The sequence below is a fragment of the Neolamprologus brichardi genome, chromosome 15, assembly GCF_056152115.1.
Source record: "Neolamprologus brichardi isolate AB-2024 chromosome 15, ASM5615211v1, whole genome shotgun sequence".
NCBI lineage: Eukaryota > Metazoa > Chordata > Actinopteri > Cichliformes > Cichlidae > Neolamprologus > Neolamprologus brichardi.
Genome location: NC_142118.1, coordinates 5,201,942 through 5,222,658, shown reverse-complemented (window position 1 = coordinate 5,222,658; position 20,717 = coordinate 5,201,942). Strand labels below are relative to the sequence as shown.

Below are 20,717 nucleotides of genomic sequence, written 5' to 3'. Positions count from 1 at the left end.
TCTATCTGCTATTCGCGAACAGAGATACGCAAGTTTCTCCGTGACTGCAGCTGTCAGTCAAAGCTCTTATGATGACGTTTCACCCCAATTTAATATCACCGCGGTAGGAATTAGAATCAAACTTATGGGAAAGGAGACCCCTTGAACATCAATCAGCGTGATGAGAACTATTGAAAACAAAAGAATCTTTGGAAAAAAATTATCTAAGGAGAATTAATTTACTTTAGTCTGACCGCAGTCCCATCCGCTAACATGGAGGAGGCGGGGTTTATGACCTATACTGCAGCCAGACACAAGGGGGCGATAGAGACGTTTTGGCTTCATTTTTGGGGAGCTGTCGTGTCGTCCATGTTTTCTACAGTCAATGGTCAAAACTGGCATGAAAATGAGTATTCAGTATCTAACGAGCATGGACAGCTGATGGATACTTATCTAGCGATTATTAATATCTGCAATAATATGTTAATTTAGCATGGAAAGTGTTTAGAATCAGAGCAAGTGTTGTTGGTGCTCAAGTTGGATAGAAATGGTGGCAGGCAGCAGGCAATATTACGACGCTTAGAGAGGAAACGTCAGCTTTACCTATGAGGTTTTTTGTTACATAGGCGGTTTACCTCTTACCAGCATACAACACCAGCTTATCCTGGACACTTAACCTTCCCCAGAGCTAGTTTGTTTGAGATAAGAGATGAACTCATACAAATTCACTGCCTGCTATCAGGTCAGTTCTCAGGAAAGTAGTGTCCCAAATCCTTGAAATCAGTAATAAGAGTGTCTATAGTTTTCAGAGAGTTTTACTAACTTATTTTAATAACAAGTCTTACTGGTCAAAAATGCTTCAAATGCGTAGCTATTTTCAGACAGTGCTTTTGAGGCAACTTTTGTTATGAGTAAATAAACTTCAATACAATACTGCAATATAGAGTTTTTCTTTGGCTGCAGTATTTTTCTAATATTTTTGTTTCATCATCTTCTTAAAATATGGCACAGTGTGATTGCTGCCAGTAAACTTGACTCCCAGCGTAGCTAGATTGGGAAATCTTAAGTCGTCTCAATGAGTTGATTACCATCTTCGTGCGAACACAGAGCTTACTTGCTGATTTTAGGGTAAGTGAAGCGAAATTAAATATTCTGGATATGTTGGACTTGTGTGATATAGTTGCCAAGTTACAAGAAAAAAAAAAAAGGATTTCTTTTGAAGGGTGCTTTCGCCCGAATTTATGTGTTCCCGTATACTTTTAATGCTGTCTGGTGAGGTTATTACATATCCGCCACAATGTGATGCCCTGTCACGGTGGAGATGAATAGAGCATTGCTTGTGGTGTTGACAACATGGTGCAATCACCATATTTTTCCTGTCTCAGAGAATGGTTGACAATAAATGCGTATTTGCAGTGAGGTTTGGGGATTTGTTGTTTCGAGTTGGGCATTTGTGTGTGGCGCTTGCGTGTACTCCCCGTGTTATCTCTGGGTATTTCAGCTTCTTCCCACAAATCAAAGACATGCATGAGAGGTCGATTTTCAACTCTTAATTGGTCATAGATGTGAATTATCTCTTTGTTAACCCTAAAATAGACTGGTGGAATGGCTTTACTTCAGCTAAAGCTAAAGGGAAAAATCCATAAGGGTGTGAGCGGTTATGTAGCAAACTATCAATGTCGAGTCGCTATAGAATACCCTGGCTGCTTTGAGAGTCTTCAGTGCCCACGTGACCCTAAACTTGATAGGCTTAAGAAAAATGGATGGATGCTCTCAAAGATGAATGTTTTCAAAGAAACTCTTTATCTGCAGATTCTGTGTGTGTGTGTGTGTTGTGTTTAAGAATGTTTGAATGTCTTACATCTACAGGCTTGCTCCCAGACTGTGTAATAGTCATAAATATGTCTCTTTGACTTCTGTTCCTGCACACATTATTACAGTAGCAACAGCTCTCTATCGCAATAAGTGTTCAATTGAACTTTGTGAATCTGAAACTGCCTCCATTGCTGCAGCTAATCAGACACTAAGTGTCCGTTACCCTTCCATCTGTCTGGCTGCTTTCAGGACTGTTCCAGTTAACATGCACTCACCAGCCACTTCATCAGTTTCACCTTGCTAGTGCTAGATTAGCCCCCTTTTTGCCTTCAGAACTGTCGTAATTCTTCACAGCATAGATTCAAAAAGTCGGTGGAAGCATTCCCCAGACATTTGGGTTCATATTAATGGAGCAGCATCACATTTGAGGTTTGTGATGTGATGCTTTATCCTCCTGGAATCAGCCATCAGAAGATCCATCAGAATATGGGTAAAATATTGGGATAAATATTGTCAACAGGCATATTCAGCTAGGCGGCTTTTAAATGATGCCCAGAGAGTACTAAGTAGCCCAGAGTGTGCCAGAAAAATCCCCCACACCATTACACCAGCAGCAGCTGGAATTGTTGATGCTGGCTTCATGTTTTCATGCTTTGTTGTTACTATCAGAATGTCAAAGCGGAAATCGAGACTCGACAAACAAGGGAACATTTTTCCAATCTTCTGTTGTCCAATTTTGTTAGCCCGTGCGAATTGTAGCCTCAGTTTCCCGTTCCTTTTTTTTTTTTGGATCATTCTCTTTAAACCCCAGAGATGGTTTTGTGAGAAAATCCTAGTCGATCAGCAATTTCTTTAATACTCAAACAGCCCTTTTATCACCGACACCCATACTATGTTCAAAGTCGCTTCAGTCACCTTTATTCCCCATTCTGATGTTCAGTTCAAACTTCAGCAGGTCGTCTTGACCACGTCTGCATGCCTGAATGCATTGAGTTGCTGCCATGTTACTGGGTGATTATGCATCCATGGTAATGTGCACTTGAACAGGTTCAAGTGGCTGGCATTAATAGCCTATTAATAACAACACACCAGTCCACCTTGTCTACCGAGCTGATGCAGTTTAGTATGGGTCGTATTGAGTCATGTGTAAGCTTTGATAACAGCATTCAGTCTTGAGCACAATAGTCAAAAAAGAAACTTTACTGACTCTATTTTCTATCCGTTGTTTTAGATTTTAACATCAATCAAAATCCAAAAAGAAAAAAAAAGCTACTGTTTCAACAGAACAGAGACCGATTTATTAAAAGATTGCTACGAAGCACATTTAGTAAAGCTAACAATACCTTTTGTGCTTTCTCCCTGGAGGTTTTGCAGTAATAGCCGAACGCAGTGGTTGGAGAGAAAAAGCAATTATACATTCATGCGTGTGATATCACAGGAATGCTTGTCTTTATCTGTGCTATCTGCGTTGTATATGTGAGGTCAGCGAATGAGCTGCAAAGGTGTGTTGATCAGCAATTAACTCCACTGGGAGAAATCACCCCTTATATCCACACCCCGCAGACACCAAGAGGGAGTTTCCTGGTTGTCCTCGGCTCATCCCAAACTTCCAGATTCCGTTCGAGGGGTGGGGATGTAGAGGGTGGGTGGAGGGGAATCCCATGAGTTGGTGTTGCTGCTGGCATTGTAGATATCTCTTCTTTCTTTTTTTTTTGCTTTGAATTTCCTGGCATGTGTTCTGTGCTGATAAGTGACTGTTGGGTTGTGCGATGTTTTGATGATCGGGTTGCCAGCAAGCTTTACGTCCCCTTTTTCCACACATATGCCTACACGGTGATAGCCACATTTACACCCTCACGCAGCCTTACCCATTTTTCTATCACGCACACCTGGCTGCCACTCTCAGCGTGAACATGAAAGCAATGTGTCGACCTTGTGTGCATAATTATTGTTAGATAATCCTTTGATAATCCCTGTGCTATAAAACAGTGGGATCAATCGCATCTGCCAAGATTGTTTCCTCATTATCTTTTAAGTAGCACATTCTCTTCTTTCGGAGTGCCTGGGCTATGCCAGTGCATTAACACAGATCCTTTAATGTGCAAAAAAAACGAAATAAATAAATAAGTAGAACACCGCCGTCTGACTGAGGAAATAACCACGGAAATGACTGGCTCTTTTGTGATCATATGAAATGAAAGCTTTCCTTAAGGCTTAGATTTGATTGCTTCTTAAGCTTTCATTGTTCCGGTCGAATGTGCGGGTATGAAATAGTATGAAAGAGTTGCGTTGTCGTAGCTGTTCCTGTCACAGGAAATAACATACTGAATTTTGCTTCTGCCGGTTAAAATTCCTGCTGCTTTACCTGGATGCGACTGGGCTGTTTGCTAAAGGATGCCGTGTTTCTTTCAGCGAGATTGATGCCACGAATCAGAGAAATGTCTCAGCTGAGCGCCATTGTATAGCTGCCGTGTACTAAAGCGCCTTGTGCCTCTGCCTCGCCTTGCGCCTGCAGCCTGTTGTGGGGTGAATAAGCCCTTTTTCTGTGCCTCTGCCTGTTTTCCTGGAGGGAGAAAGCCTGAGCTGCAATTAGAAGTCTTAATAAAAGTGTTTAGAGGAGATTACCACAGGTTTGCCAAGGTTTTGTACAGGGGAAGTGATTGGAAAGCATTTGAGCCTTAAAGTATCTCTTCTCTGAACAACGCCACACTTGCTGGCTGCTCCAACACTGCCTCTAGTTCCAGATTCGAAACCAGCGCTTAGCCAGAGACCACTCCACAGGATGCATTGATTAAAGTGAAAGCTATTATTTTTCCATTCTTCCAACCTTCGACGAGCACAAATTTCTCGATTTTCTCCCGTTTTGCAAAACGGCAGTAATAAGCAGTTTACCGTCTTCACACACTCGTTAAATAAGCAGCTTCTTTCCTCGCCGGAGCTGCCGGAGATTGCGGTGCTAATGCTTATTTATGAGTGTCTGAAAACGAGGACACAGACTTCCTCTTTGGATACTGTCAAGATTAAGAACCACGGGACAAGGGAACAGCTGAAAAGAGTTACGAGCATTAGTGTAAAACATGCCATAAACTTCTAACAGGAACAAGCAAATGAATCCTTTCATTAACTTGTGTGTAAAATGTGTGTTTATGTCTTGCCGGGTTATGTTAGATGACGTGATTACTGTCATTCTGAAATGTTATTTGGACCGGAAATACCTGTGGGACATTTAAGAGATAAAATTTTAATAGCGTGCCGAGTTATTACAGGTTTATTTCTGACATTTAAAGCTAATTTTGATCACAGATAGCCACTTAGCTAATCGCTAAAAAGCAGAGTTGTAATTAATCAAAATAGCGGAGCCTAAATTACATTTGGATCTTTTAAACAGTTGTGCTTCCTTGACTCCCATTTGATACTTTTTTTAAATTCAACAAATCACCGTCATGATTGATCACAAACTAAGTATCATGACTGAAAGTCACCCCTCTCGCGCGGGTGATAAATCCGGCTTTGATGAGTCCCTCAATTAGCAACCTGCTCACACCTGAAATCCTGGCACCACCCAGTGTCTCTGTCAATCTTAAGAATTACTGCAGTTAATTAATTAAGCAAATCAATTTCAAGTGCTCAGTTGATTAAGAAATGAGTTGGTTTAATAAACACAGTGTTCAAGCCTTTTTCTACAACAAAATTTGAGTCATCAGACGCGCAGGGGAGGCCCGCCGCTCTCTGTGTGTACTCCTTTTATGCACAATGTCGTCTTTTTGACTCTGATTTGTCATAATCTGCCATCATCTAAGAGACTGTGCCACATGTGATTCTAATAGGGACAACATGACTGCTGGCTGTTGACCGCTCTGATGTGCTTGTTTTAGCAGCAAATTCACTGACCCTTATAAAGAGAAAGCTGGTCTGCATCCTGACTCAACTGCAGGGTGAAAAAGTTCAAACTGCTCTTTTGGTTACTGTGAATGGAAATGAGATGCTTCCTTTATTTTTTCCCGCCTCCATCTCGTCAGGACATGAAATTTTCATGGCATGTGTGTCTCAGTTGATGGTGCTGGTTGCATGTCGATGCTCTTTCACTGCAGAACAGGCTTTTTACGGTGTAGAAATATGAAGAAAAAAATCTACAAGTGCATTGTGTAGTGTTTTTGTATTGTTGAAAGTTCTCCAAAAGCACTGTATTGTTACACTGCATTTGTGGACAAAAGTAAAGGCCACCTACATGTTTACACTTACAAGAGCTGCTCAGCCATGGATATCCATGCATGAAGATCCTGATGCACAGTTTTTGTGCAGATGTTAATGCTAAAGGAGGTTTAAAGTCACCTCAGCACTCAGAGACGCTCCCATCTGTAACTTTTCGTGGTTTGCCACTTCATGCCTGAGTTGCTGTAGTTCCTAAATGATTTATTTTTGCAATAATACCACTTAAAGTTTATTGTGGAAGATCTAAGGAAGGGAAGACGTCTTAGAAACTGGTTTGGAATAGTGGTGGCTTCCTGTTACAGTATCGTGCTCGAAATCTGTGTTTTCTTTAGAACAACACTTTCTTTCACAAACATTTGTCAGACTGCATGGCTTGATTTTACACATCTGTGCAATGGAACTGAAACATGAATTCAGGTATTGTCCAATACATTTTTTCACGTAGTGTACCACCTCGGTGACGATGGCAATATTACTACTTTTTCTACAATATCAGCCATATGAGCAGCGTTATCAGCTGTAATTTGCTGTCTCTTTAACTACTGTAAACGGTTTTTAGGTGGTTGAAAACACTCAAGGTTACTGGCCAATAATCTGTGTAGAAAAGTGGCAACATGTTTAGTCTTGTGCTAGGCTTTTGGTAGCAGGTTTAAGTGTAGTTGCTGGAGCATTAAGCTCCCTATTTAACAAAGAACCTGAGAGAGCTGCTAACATTGGTTTGACCTCTCACTTCATCCTGTAACAGCTCTTTGGCAGTTGAGAAATACTACACTGTGAATGTTCTTGTCAATAACACGACTTTCTAACTCCATAAGCTTAATGCATGAAATGAATTATGCGTGTGATTGCCTTGCAAGAAATGCTTAGCTACTACTGGTAATCTAGTGAGCCATACGAGCTAGCACTTGCACTTTGGTTTGAAAAGCTTTATGGCACACATAATTCAACCTTTGCATCACTTATAACCAGAAAGGTTGTTTACACAAGAGTAAAAATAAATAAATAACAATCCCCAGCCCTGATAAGCCACAGTAAGCCACCCAGTCGCTTTCTTTTTTTCTTCTTCTACCAAATCAGGTTGGCTTTGCTTAAAAGAACAGATGTTACTGCGCTCTGGCCATCAGATTTTAATGTTGCGATTTTATTTGGATTAACAAATGGAAAGTTTTAACCCAGCATAAAGTACAGCATACAGATAGTGACGGGTTGTCATAAACTTAACTGATAGTGCCTTCATTTCACAGGTCTCTGCTTTGCTTGACTCCAAATGTGTCTGTTTGGAGCAAAGCACAGCAAAAGAGGTACACACTGTGAGACACAGGTCAGAGGAGAGCAACAAAACAGGTTATTAACATATATTTCAATTATTTTTAAAAATTATTTGAACAATTGTCGCGGGGTCCTCTCCTAAACTTCTCCCGAACAAATGCAGGCGTAGTCAGGAAGCATTCAGTGTGGATAGTTTATTCTGCCGGCCTCCCAGGTGCACAAAAGATTATTTACAAAGAAAATAGAAAACTAACTTAAGTCAACACAAAACAAACATCTATATACAAAACACAGTCTGCATGTTACCCTCTCTGTAACATCTCACCGAAAGAACCCCAGGTAGGCCCTGACAGCCTTCTTTTATACCCCATGGCCCCTCCCACTAGGCATAATAGTCATCTCTTTATTATTTCTTTTACCAAACACTCTTTTCCTACTCAGCTTATTTCCAGCTGTAAGCCTACAATACATACAGTGGGGCAAAAAAGTATTTAGTCAGCCACCGATTGTGCAAGTTCCCCCACTTAAAATGATGACAGAGGTCAGTAATTTGCACCAGAGGTACACTTCAACTGTGAGAGACAGAATGTGAAAAAAAAATCCATGAATTCACATGGTAGGATTTGTAAAGAATTTATTCGTAAATCAGGGTGGAAAATAAGTATTTGGTCAATAACAAAAATACAACTCAATACTTTGTAACATAACCTTTGTTGGCAATAACAGAGGTCAAACGTTTACTATAGGTCTTTACCAGGTTTGCACACACAGTAGCTGGTATTTTGGCCCATTCCTCCATGCAGATCTTCTCAAGAGCAGTGATGTTTTGGGGCTGTCGCCGAGCAACACGGACTTTCAACTCCCGCCACAGATTTTCTATGGGGTTGAGGTCTGGAGACTGGCTAGGCCACTCCAGGACTTTCAAATGCTTCTTACGGAGCCACTCCTTTGTTGCCCGGGCGGTGTGTTTTGGATCATTGTCATGTTGGAAGACCCAGCCTCGTTTCATCTTCAAAGTTCTCACTGATGGAAGGAGGTTTTGGCTCAAAATCTCACGATACTTGGCCCCATTCATTCTGTCCTTAACACGGATCAGTCGTCCTGTCCCCTTGGCAGAAAAACAGCCCCATAGCATGATGTTTCCACCCCCATGCTTCACAGTAGGTATGGTGTTCTTGGGATGCAACTCAGTATTCTTCTTCCTCCAAACACGACGAGTTGAGTTTATACCAAAAAGTTCTACTTTGGTTTCATCTGACCACATGACATTCTCCCAATCCTCTGCTGTATCATCCATGTGCTCTCTGGCAAACTTCAGACGGGCCTGGACATGCACTGGCTTCAGCAGCGGAACACGTCTGGCACTGCGGGATTTGATTCCCTGCCGTTGTAGTGTGTTACTGATGGTGACCTTTGTTACTTTGGTCCCAGCTCTCTGCAGGTCATTCACCAGGTCCCCCCGTGTGGTTCTGGGATCTTTGCTCACCGTTCTCATGATCATTTTGACCCCACGGGATGAGATCTTGCGTGGAGCCCCAGATCGAGGGAGATTATCAGTGGTCTTGTATGTCTTCCATTTTCTGATGATTGCTCCCACAGTTGATTTTTTCACACCAAGCTGCTTGCCTATTGTAGATTCACTCTTCCCAGTCTGGTGCAGGTCTACAATTCTTTTCCTGGTGTCCTTCGAAAGCTCTTTGGTCTTGGCCATGGCGGAGTTTGGAGTCTGACTGGTTGAGGCTGTGGACAGGTGTCTTTTATACAGATGATGAGGTCAAACAGGTGCCATTCATACAGATAACGAGTGGGGGACAGAAAAGCTTCTTACAGAAGACGTTACAGGTCTGTGAGAGCCAGGGATTTTCCTTGTTTGAGGTGACCAAATACTTATTTTCCACCCTGATTTACGAATAAATTCTTTACAAATCCTACCATGTGAATTCATGGATTTTTTTTTCACATTCTGTCTCTCACAGTTGAAGTGTACCTCTGGTGCAAATTACTGACCTCTGTCATCATTTTAAGTGGGGGAACTTGCACAATCGGTGGCTGACTAAATACTTTTTTGCCCCACTGTATATATGTATATACAGACATTTATGGCCAATTCCAGGCAGCCTACAGTGTCTCAGAATAACAAAAAAAACAAACAAAAATAATGCAGTTCACGTGGCCTTTCAAGCTCGCGAACCCACTATTTGAACCCTGGAACACCATGCCATTGGCTTGCATAACCACTCGTATAAGCGGCGATCACAGCGAGTCTACGCGACCGGCTTTATTAAAGGTAAGTGGGAAAAATATGTTGGCCACCCTCTGCGCCGCTCAAAATATACCTCTCACCCCTTTTTGTTTATCTGCCCGGTCGACGAAAAGACGCGCAGCCACGGTAATTGTAGAAAATAATGGTGGTGGTGCGTGTATGCGCCCGGATCAGCTGTCTGCGGCCCGGGACGTTGTAACGTCACACAATTCAGCGTGAAAAGTCACTTTATAATTATGTTATAAACACTGTGAGGGGTAGTAGTTTCAAAGGGAGGGTTCATATGACCACCTACTACAGCAGAGTTTTCAAGGATTCAAGGAGCTTTATTGGTCATTCGCATCACATGTTAACATGAGGTGGAACAAAATGGAACAGTACATTCATTTTCTGCTGAGTTGACCATTTATTTACATCCCTAAATCCTTTGAGAGTTCTAAATTGCATATATCTTTTTAATGCAGATCCCAGCTCCAGCACCTTCAGTATGCTGAGGCAATGTCACGTGACAGATGACAGAAATCTTTCTAACTGAGCAAATGGCCTGAATAACAAGTTTGTCTTTGGTCTTGTAGAGCAGTCACATCTAAAATCGAAAATTCATTAATCCAAGGTTTGAAAATGAAATTATAAACTGCACACAGGAACCAATCCCCAAAACTGGATGAACGACCCAATAGACTAACAGTGAGCGATGAACTGCGATGAAGGGGCTTACCAGCTGTCCCACAGCTGGGACACTGTCCTGAGAAATCCACCATATGACAACAATAGATGCCACTTCTACAATATGTCAGCACAGCACCTGTGATGTTCCTGTGGTAGATTACCGGTGCCCAGAGTGCCAGCGCAAATAAAAACTTCAGTTTGTTAATAAACACGCTTATGTGGATGTTTGGAGACGTTGGATAGCAGCGGGCAGGGGTGTATCCATAGCTCAGATTGTTTTCAGAGTACAACATATTTGAATAAGATGAGATAACTTGCTGCATTTGTGCTCAGTGTACCTGCCTATAGCCTCCACCGCAACACCTGCAGTCATGCTTTATGGAGGTGACCATCTGGGAAATCACCTCCCCGTGCAGCTGGGAAAATCGGAGAAACATGAATAAGAAACACTCTCCCTCCCTCATTAACTACTGTGAAGGCCCCTTGAGCAATTTACATAAACTGTGGGCCATCCACGGGAGTTGTTCCCCGCTTAGCAGTAGAAAAGTGGTTGCATGCATTTGTTTTTAGACTGGACATTTCTTTTATTCTGTTTTGTTGGTTAAACAAAAAAAAAAAAGAAGGCGGCACTGGTAGAAAATCTGCTGTGCTACAGTCTGATCCATGTGAAGAGTTTTTGAGATTGATTGTAGGTTATGAAATCTCAGGGGAATGACACAGAGCTCAAAACACACACACACACAAACGCGCACACATTGTTATGTCAGTCTTGTCACCGCTGTGTCACAGCAGTCTGTGGGTGCACTCTTCCAAATTTAACACATCTGTGTATATTTATTGCACTTCAGCGACTCAGGGTGTAGATACAGCCTCCCCCAAAACAGACACAGAGAAGCACACAGATTCAAAAACATGTCCACAGTGCACCTATGGGAATCTTCACTCTGTCCCCAGAGGATCAGGACTCTGAGGAAAAGAGTCCTGTCACATTGTGACCAACTCATTGGCCTCAAGCTGTCTGAGCACACAGTCTCATGCATACATGCATGCATACACACACACACACACACACGCACACACACTGCAGGACCTGGTTTAGTAGAGAGCACTATGTTGCCATGGTGACGAGGAGTGATGTCATAGCACTTACCCGAAAAAAGGGGGCAGCGGGAATGTTTATTCTCTAAAACATCATTCTGGATCCTGTCGCTGTAAGAAAATTCAAAGCGCCAGTTATTTCTACCTTTTTGCAGTTAGCTCATGTTGTTCTGCGTCCGCTGCGGTGCTGATGGATCATAATTAAAAGCTACGTTTGAAGGATCATTCCAGCGCAATGCTGAGGCCAGACTAGAAGGTCCTATCTTGATTTAACCCATAAACCTACAGATACATACGCACAGTGTTTTTAGCTCCGTAGCAAAGAGAAGAAGCATCGCATCTCATTGAGGAACTGAGGCAGGATCACAGCATGGTGTCACCCGTGGGCGAGGAGAGAAGCAGCGAGCGATACGCGCACACGTGCACATGCAGAGACATTAACCGCGCGGACGCACGCGCACTGCAAAGACGTACGCACACAGCGGGCATGCCTCGCAGGCATCACTGGCATTTGGATGGCTCTGGCACAATGAGAGCACAGTGAAAACCAGTAGCAGGCTCCCTGCCACACTGAGCATCGCAGTGGTCAGACTCAAACACTGAGGCAGGGTGTTCACTTGGAAAAAACAGAGCAAGAGGAAGAGTAATGTACGGAGTAAGCAAGAGAGAAGGATGTGCGAGTTTCTGAGTGCATGTATGCCTGTCTGTTTTTTTTTTTCTCCATCGTGGTGTGAGGAGAGACAATGGCAGCTGATAGCCAGTATTTGTGCTGCCAAACCCAACAGGTAGACAAACTGTAATTGCCTGCCTAATCTGGGCAGTGGAGAGGCCAGGTGTAATGATGGCAACACGGTGAATAAACCTCTCCTCCACACTCTAATGGATGCTTGCTGCTCCTCTCCTGTCCTTTCAAACTCACTACTTCGCTGTTTTAACCCAAAGAAATGTTCTGAATAGCAAAGTGGATTTGAACCTTTGCTGTTAAAATTGAGACATTGTGTGAATAAAAAAAAATCAGCAAATGTGCAAGGATGAAATGAGGGTCCGCCGTCACTGTAGCGCCAAACACAATGCCAGTATTTTATCTATGAATGACCAGACTTCATTATTTCATGCAAATCACACCAGCATGTTTTTTTTTGGTACTCACTGGCTCATGATCTGGTTTATGTGCGGAGTTAGGTAATAGCCTAACCTGTTATCCAGATACTGTAGTAATAGATGTTATTGGAATGACAGAAAATGAAAGTAGTGTGATGTCATCATAGAGAATTATCATCCAACTCTACAGAATGTTAGTATTTTTTAGTATTTTTCAGCTCATTGTTTTGATTCTGTAGCCTATTTATTTCTCCGTGCCTCATGGAAGTGGGCACGCATTTGCTAACATGTTTATCACATTACTCCAAACATTGTTTATTTCCAGTTTTTAAATCAATTAATAATTGCAGCTTGGTTCTCATTCTTAAAAAAAAAAAATCTGCGAATAAGATTGTCTGACAGCATGCCCTGTTTACAGCATTTATTCAATTTTTGGTCATAATTGCCGAGCTTTCAACAATGAGCTAATTTTAGAGTGCCACGGAGTCTTTAAAAGGCCCAACCTAATAAGAAGGATCATGAGATTGCCTTGTTTCCGACAGTGCGATAATTTATCCACGACTCTGGGGGGAGGACAAAAGGAATCTGACCTGGAGCTGGAGCAGTGAAACAGCTGCAGGATTCTCACCTCTTACCCATGCAAAAAATGGGGCTCAAAGAACTATAGCTGGACTCTGTTTCGTTTTCGTGAGATTGCTGGTGATTTCATCACTGCGAAACTCCAATGTGGCTTGACTCCATTCCAGCTGCGGCATTGTTTGGGCAGAATGACAGTGATTCGAAAATCATCAGGGAAGCACGACACGGTTTCATCATTGCTGAGAAGATTTTCACTCCTCAAATTGCTGGCTGTAAACTATTTTTGGGAACAGTGCTACAAAACAGAGCTGGAGTCTGTTGATGATTTGGACTCGCACACGAACACACTTATACACATACACAGCACTCTAGGAGCTGGCGCAATTTGCCAGGTTTACTAATTAAACAAATTTACTTGGCCAGCACGCTTGGTGAGGAACCAGACTGTTTGATCCAACCTGCTAGATTTCCTGCCTTCCACACTTAGAAAAGACAGATGCACGCATAAACACGCTCAAGGATATCTGCAAATCTTCTTCCTCTTTTTTATTATTAATTGTTTGCACTCACCCAGACTCTAAAATACCTGTTGTAAAAAAGGCAGGTATCTGTTTATTGGGTCATATTTGTGTTACATGGCCAGGCTCAGTGCTGCATCACCTTTGGGAGGGTTCTCTTGTAAATGCTCTAAATTATGGGGTGCTAGATTGAGACAGAGTGGCTGCACGACAAGGATAGGAGGAGGGTAGGGAAGTAAAAAGCTGTGACGATTGATTGCGATGATGCAACTATGAATGTTAAAGCGATTTTAGCTGCGGAAAACGTCTCAGAAAAAGAGTTTTGTGATGGGAAAGCGAGGAGATGATGAAAATGTGACAGTGAAAGTAACAATGCTGTTTGGCTGTTGATTGTAATGCCAGTGCTGCTACTGCTGAGAGTGTATTAGAAGTGTAAGGATAGCTCATATGAAGATCCCGACTTTGTAGTTACAAAGAAATCTCTTCTCTTGGTTTTGTGATTTACAATGGCCCACAATCATGTCTAAACACAAGCTTGGAATCAATCTAACTCCTGGCATCAAAGGCAACAGGAGTGCTTTACAAACTGTTGAACTGCTGGTTTGCTTTTGTTTTATATACATATATATAGAAAGATCATGTCTTACTTTTCTCCTCTGCATGTTTATTTTGTAACTGTTTTATTCAATCCAGTTGAACATCGGTTGCTGCGCTGATTGTGAACTGTGTCTTAGATTTCACTGGACTAATCCCTTGTGAGGCCTAATCTGCCTGATCTTCATGCATTCAGAGTGGATGTGCAAACAGAACTCTTACTCTGTAGTTTACTGCATGGTCTACATTCCTTAGTCTTTTTAGTACCTGGACTTGTTTAGCTAATGAAGGCTGTCATTAACTATTTAGAATTTGCTTGTCCGCTCATTGCATTGTTCATCGTTTGCCATCGCTTGATAGCATTAAACCTTCTCACTGCTGTCCTTCGTGGTGGTTTTGCATAGAGTACATGTTCAGACTGTCTAGTCCCAGCCGTTAGACATTACTGTTGCTAATATCCGCATGGTGCTTCCATAAAAGCTGTGTATGTTGCTGAGATGCTGCTTCATTGCCATCGCAACTTGCTCATTCGCTTCCCCCTCCATTCCTTTTTCGCCACAACTTTCCCCAAGTTGACTATTTCCTCTTACCCCGCCTGCTGACTTTCTAGAGCCCCATATCAGTCCCTCCTTTGTTTTTCTCTTTCTTAGTTCCCCCCAACCTGACAGTCCCACGGGGCAAGTCTCCCCTGGTGGCCCGCGAGGGTGACACAGTGGAGCTGGAGTGCCTTGTTTCAGGGAAGCCCAAGCCGATCATCCTGTGGTCGCGAGCGGATAAGGAAGCGCCCATGCCAGACGGCAGCATGCAGATGGAGAGCTACGACGGCGTGCTGCGTATTGTTAATGTGTCCAGGGAGATGACGGGCTCGTACCGCTGCCAGACCAGCCAGTATAACGGGTTCAACGTGAAGCCCCGGGAGGCCATAGTGGAGTTGATTGTACAATGTGAGTTGACAGACTGTGGGTATTTTCTATATGTGTCTAAATTTGTGGGGAAATGCATTTTGTGGTATAACTTGTAGCAGTGAAATAATGTGTTTGTACATGTGGTGCACCATTTGTTACTGTGATGTATTTTCTTTTGTATACCATGTAATTATTCTAGTCCAGTGTGACCAGAATTGAACATTCACCCATTTCTTTTCATTTGCACCCATCCAATTTCTTTCTGAAGGCTGTAAAATTAGTCTAGTCCCCTGGTACCCTCCGTCAGGTCTAAGAGGAAACTGCTCGGACTCCGCCTCCCACACTGAGGACTTTATCTGCTGAGTGCGAGCTGAGCAGAACTAATATTTACTGAGACACAAAGCTCTTGATGCCGATGCCCCCATTTGAAAGGGCCTGGATGTGTGTTTGTGTGATGACCTGAAGACTGCGCGCCACCACCATTCATTGACACCCCTTTACCCTCCTTTAACACATGACATTCAGCATTAGCTTAAGAGCTAATTAGTGACCGGCTAATTTGTTCCCACTGGTATTCATTTCGTCTTCATCCAAATGGAATATTTTGGATGAGCACCAGGAATTGAAAGAAGTGTCACTCGCTGAAGATTCGGGGAGGTTTTTCTCCACCAAAGAAAGAGGGGGAGATGGATAAGAAGGAAATGAAAGCCATCCATGCTGGGTGCTTACCAGTCGCTGGCAAGTTATCATAGGAAATGGATAAACTCTCATGGCTTCCATTGTTTTCTCCATGGCCCACTTAGTTAATCCATACATTCTTCTGTTTCAAATAATGCATTCACTCCTTTACCTAAAAGGAACCTGAGCAGCAACACAGCTGTTTTAAAGCACATTGTGAAATATATTACACTGAATTTGGTGCATATATCAAGTATTGTCAACACTGGACCTGCCAAACATAAAACTACCCAAGCAACTACGGATATTTTGCTTGAAGAGGAAGTTCAGCTGCTGTTTTCTTAGCGCCACACTTTACCCTCAGTTCTTTAAGAGTTTTATTGTACTTTTTCTGTGGCGTTCACATTTCAGCTTAGCTGTTACCCGCTTGTCTGTATTAAGAGAGTTAATGACGTTTTGATGCGCTTTGAAGAAGACCGTCTTAAATTTGGGGCTGAATTGATAAAGATTATGCAGCAATGACAGCTCGTATCAAAGGTTAGTGGCTTTCCTACAAGCCCAAGTCTGACACCGAAAAGTAAACAACGGATTTAAACTCTGAGATGCTTTTTTATTAATTAGCAGCATTCACTGGATCTGCTGTCTCACGCAAGGGCAGTGTTTTGGAACCAAATAAATAGTTGAATCCAAAATTCAACAAGCAAAGCCAGGTATTTTATTTATTTGTTATTCATTTATTAATGGTTCAAAAATGGATAATGCAGCTTTTCCCTCTCACCAGAAATCAGCTTATGGCAAATAAGCTGAAGCTTTCTGGTCAACATGACAGAATTAATTCTTTCTGCTTTTGCTTCACATTCAAATGTTACAACTTCATCCGCAAATCAGTAACTACTTAAAAACTCTGACACATTTAAATTTGATCTAAGTTGGGTTAGTCTTTTTGCCAATAATACTTTTAAATAGTATGCATGAAATTAAGCAAAATGCATGTCATTGTTAAAGATGCAGTACCTAACACATAACCTAAAACATACAGTCTGCTGGCTGTACCTGGGCTACATTTAACACTGTGGGTTATTAAAGTAAATAAGACGCCACTGTCATGACCAGAGTTTATCAACAAAATCAAGACAAATGTGTGTTTTACCACTGTAATGAAACAAAAATACAAATATGTAAATCCTTGTTTGTAATAATAATAAAAATGCCAAAACTGTTACAATGCAATCATAAAGCTATCTCATAAGTAAAACAAGTAATATACATGTGACAGGAAATGTGTGGCCCAAGAAATCACACGGAGGTTGTTTTGAATGCAGCACTTGCTTTATGACTAATTTCACCTGGCTACAGTCAGCAACCTCCAGGAACGCTCACTAACCACATGGTTTGACAATATACACATGCATGACCAACACGTTCTCACTCCCAAAGCGTAACATTTTACGCTAGGTGACAAATCATCAACATATTACATTTTCGGCTACCCACCACGTTCCTAAATGACGACCTCGGAAAAATGAGGAAATATGAGAACTGTATGGACTCAATCTACACATGTTCGCTCTTTTTCTTCAAATCGCTTAGAAACACGCTATTTAACATCATTAAAGTCCTGGTTAACATCAGGAAAAAGGTTATGGTTAGGGCTAGGGATAAGGTTAGGTTTAGGGCTGGAATACAGGGCTGGAGCGTCTATTACCGCGGGAGCGTCATTGCACTGGATTTCAGCCATAACCCGCCGCGTACCATAAGAACGCCAAAGGTCTCCTTTTGCGTTCCTCAGGAACGCCGCGGGACGTGACAAAACGTCGGCATGTTACGCCTCGGGAGTGAGAATGGGCTCGTCTGGGATGACCAATGATCTCAAGGCAAGACCCAGGGTTCTAGAGTAGGCCCCAGTTAAGTCCAATATGATAAAGTTAAAGATATTAAAAAATACATTAAAAGCTTTGCCAATATTTTTAACATAACAAGCGGAAGTTCTATAACCTCTGAATGACCCCATCTCAGAGTCGAGGTCAGTATCACACATGCTTTCGGGCAGTATTTCTCACCTCTGACATCCAACCATGAAAGATCATCTCTTATCACAAGCCGCTGCTGCTTTCTCCCCTCTGTATGTGCAACTGTGGCAGAGGGGTCACTTGCAGAGAGTGACTGTTGTTAGGGACACTCGGATGGAGAAGACATGCCTCAAGAGGCAAGGAGGGGGAAACCGAGACTCCGAAACCTCAGCTTAAAGACACGCATGCCTTTAAATCTAGTCCTTCTCAAACATGGATTTGCCTTGGCATGGAGTTGCGTCATCGACACACGCAGTATGAGACTCGCAGTGAAGCGCATCAATTCACTCCAGATAATACTATCTGTTCCTTTCAACACAATTTATTCTGAGAATGCAATTATCTCTCATTATCTAGTATTATTTTAATAAAGTACCTCTCTGATGCTACAGTTCTTGATGTCATACAACACTTTCATCTGTTCTCCATCTTCAAAGGAGAACACATAATGAAGAGACTTATTAGGGCTTCGGTATTGATAAATCAATCTGCCATGTTCCTGCTTCAGAGCTAGTTCTGTTTGTCAGTCTTTTTACTTATTAATAGTTGGCATCAAAGCCTAAGTTTAAAAAGCACAAACAATCTGCATTTGAACTGTTAGATTGCTTTGACACACTTTGAGCATATTGGGGAAACGCGTCCACCCTGTGTACACCTCAGTGCTCGCCGCGGATTGCATTTGCCAAATACATGGACCTTTGATCGTCTTTCTCCACTTAAGAATTTACTTTATTAACACGGTCTGGTCCGGTTTTTGTTGTTTCCTCCATGCGCCTGTCGGTATGCCCCCTCCCTTCTTTCACTTGGCCTGTCTCATGGTGTGTAAGCACAAGCCAATCCCTCTGAGATGCTTTTCTCGCCTGCATTTCCAGGTCCCAGCGTGAGCCACCCGCCTTTGGTGGTGAGCCATGTGCAAAGCCGCGTTTAGTAACTTGATCAAGGGACCGAGGTACAGTCCTCTGAAGCAAAGAGCATTAGAGGCGTGAAGAAATGACTCTGGCAAGTCAACAGCTTTGATATGTAAAAACCTGCATCTGTTGGCTGGCAGAGGCGACGCCAGGAGGAGAGGTAGAGGGAATGGAAGACGTTTGCCTTTAGAGTCGACGCTCTAATAGAATTGCAAACGCCAAATCCCAAGCTGTGACACCCTAATGTTCTTAGTCAAACTGACTTGGCATGGTCCAGGGACTTGAGAGAGAGGAAGTGAAGAAGCAAAAAGAAATGGAGAACGAAGAGGTACAGAGTGGTCTTCTGTCCTAGATACCACTGTCTGTCAGAGTGAGTTATCAAGTTCTACTTCGGCCCAGATGCACAGGAATCTTTTATACAGGCTTCCCTTCTGTTGCTCCTTGCGTTGCCCATGACACCTGCCTGATGCAACCGTGCAGTAGTCCCCCTGAGCAAGCACCTGATTATCTGACATACATCAAAAAGACACAGTGGGATAAAGAAGTTACAGCCTGGGCAAAAGTAATGAGCAGAATTACACGATTATTGTTTTTAATTAATTTTCCTTTCTGCATCAAGAAGGGCTGCAATGCCGGCCCCTGAGGCCCACTCTAATGTGAATCATTTTAGAGCGACTCACATTAGCCTAACGCCAACTTAACACCAGCAGATTAATCTTTTGCATTACAGCAGTGCTCACACCACGCATTTGGGGATGAAATTTTAATAACCCTTTTTGTGGAACAATATTGAATTGATCAGGCGCATCGAATCCGCACCAGAAAAGGTCAGTGAATATGTAGGTTGTAAACAGAAGCCTTTGACAGAATAATTTATAACTTGGTTACTGAGTGAGCTAAACCTATTAGTGGATCACCAGGCCACTCGTCACGCTAAAAAAATCTACATTGATTATCATTAATTGTATATTTAGGTTCATAAATTATCCCTATGTTTTAATAACAATATGCTAATGCAGATGGTGCGCAAGTTCATTTTGTGATTGCAGCAGCTGTAGCATGAGGGAAGGAAGGCATACTGATGCAGAGAAGCGTCCCCTACATTATTCAACACAGAGGCTCATTATAAATCAGGGTTATCATTTTATATTCCATATATATCTGTTTAACTTCCTAATGAATGCTTTTTTGCTCTATCAAGACTTCATATTGAAGAATGCTATGCTACAAAGGTTATTCTCCCACAAGAACGCTTTTCGTTGCATCTGAGCCCAAGGCTTTTGTTTTGCTTTTATACGCCCACGTACAGCTGCTGAAGTTGTATAAACTGTCACATTTTTCTGAATTGAACGCTGGTATGTCACATGTAAGTTCAAACAATAAATGTAGGGAGGTATCTACTTCACTACTGTAAGTAAATATTCTGCTTTTAACATCACAAACATCTATATCAATGAAGGATAACAATACATTTTAACCTTTCTGGAAACTGGCTCCTTACAAAAAATGGTGTCTGAACAGATTCAGCAACATTTTTTCACATTTTCAGTGTTGAAATCTTTTCAACACATTGCCTTTCTAATGTCTCTGTTATTTAAATCACTGCCTATGGAGATCAAATATGATGTGTTATATGAAAGCAAAGACTTAATCTAATGACCTAAAACTAATCCAGTGTATTAGGCATTTGTTTTTTACCCATTTTTTCCCCTGCACTGGTTAAAAAAAACTATATCATATAACTATATCATCATGGCATAATTCCAGTATGCCCTTGATCTTCAAACATGTTAGCTTTCACTAGAATAGCATGTTTACTAATCATTATCTTCTCCCCGTGGCTAAGGTCCCAGTCACACAGGCCCAGAAGTCGATCAGCAACCACCTGATAACAACAAGTCGCCAGGGGAAAATCACCCAACTGGTTGGCAAGTGTTTGCTGAATGTTAATAGAAGTTGCTGTGAAATTAATTGCTGAAGCCCCTGCATGGCTGAGCTTTAGCAGTTAGGCCTAGTGATGTCATAGTAAGGAAAAATGTGTACATACTAGAGTTGACTAG

General features: G+C 42.1%; 1 protein-coding gene across 4 annotated transcripts in view; it reads left to right on the top strand.

Moving 5' to 3' along the window:
• mdga2a (MAM domain containing glycosylphosphatidylinositol anchor 2a) overlaps positions 1-20,717 on the top strand; it is a 205,908-nt gene that overhangs the window by 130,057 nt on the left and 55,134 nt on the right. For 2 of the 4 annotated variants that reach the window (XM_006793045.3, XM_006793044.3), the window contains exon 9: positions 14,748-15,041. In XM_006793045.3, coding sequence (XP_006793108.1) covers positions 14,748-15,041 — 294 coding nt within the window. Of the gene's footprint in view, positions 1-14,720; positions 15,042-20,717 lie in introns of all 4 variants that reach the window. The other 2 variants (XM_006793043.3, XM_006793041.3) reach the window with 1 other exon arrangement.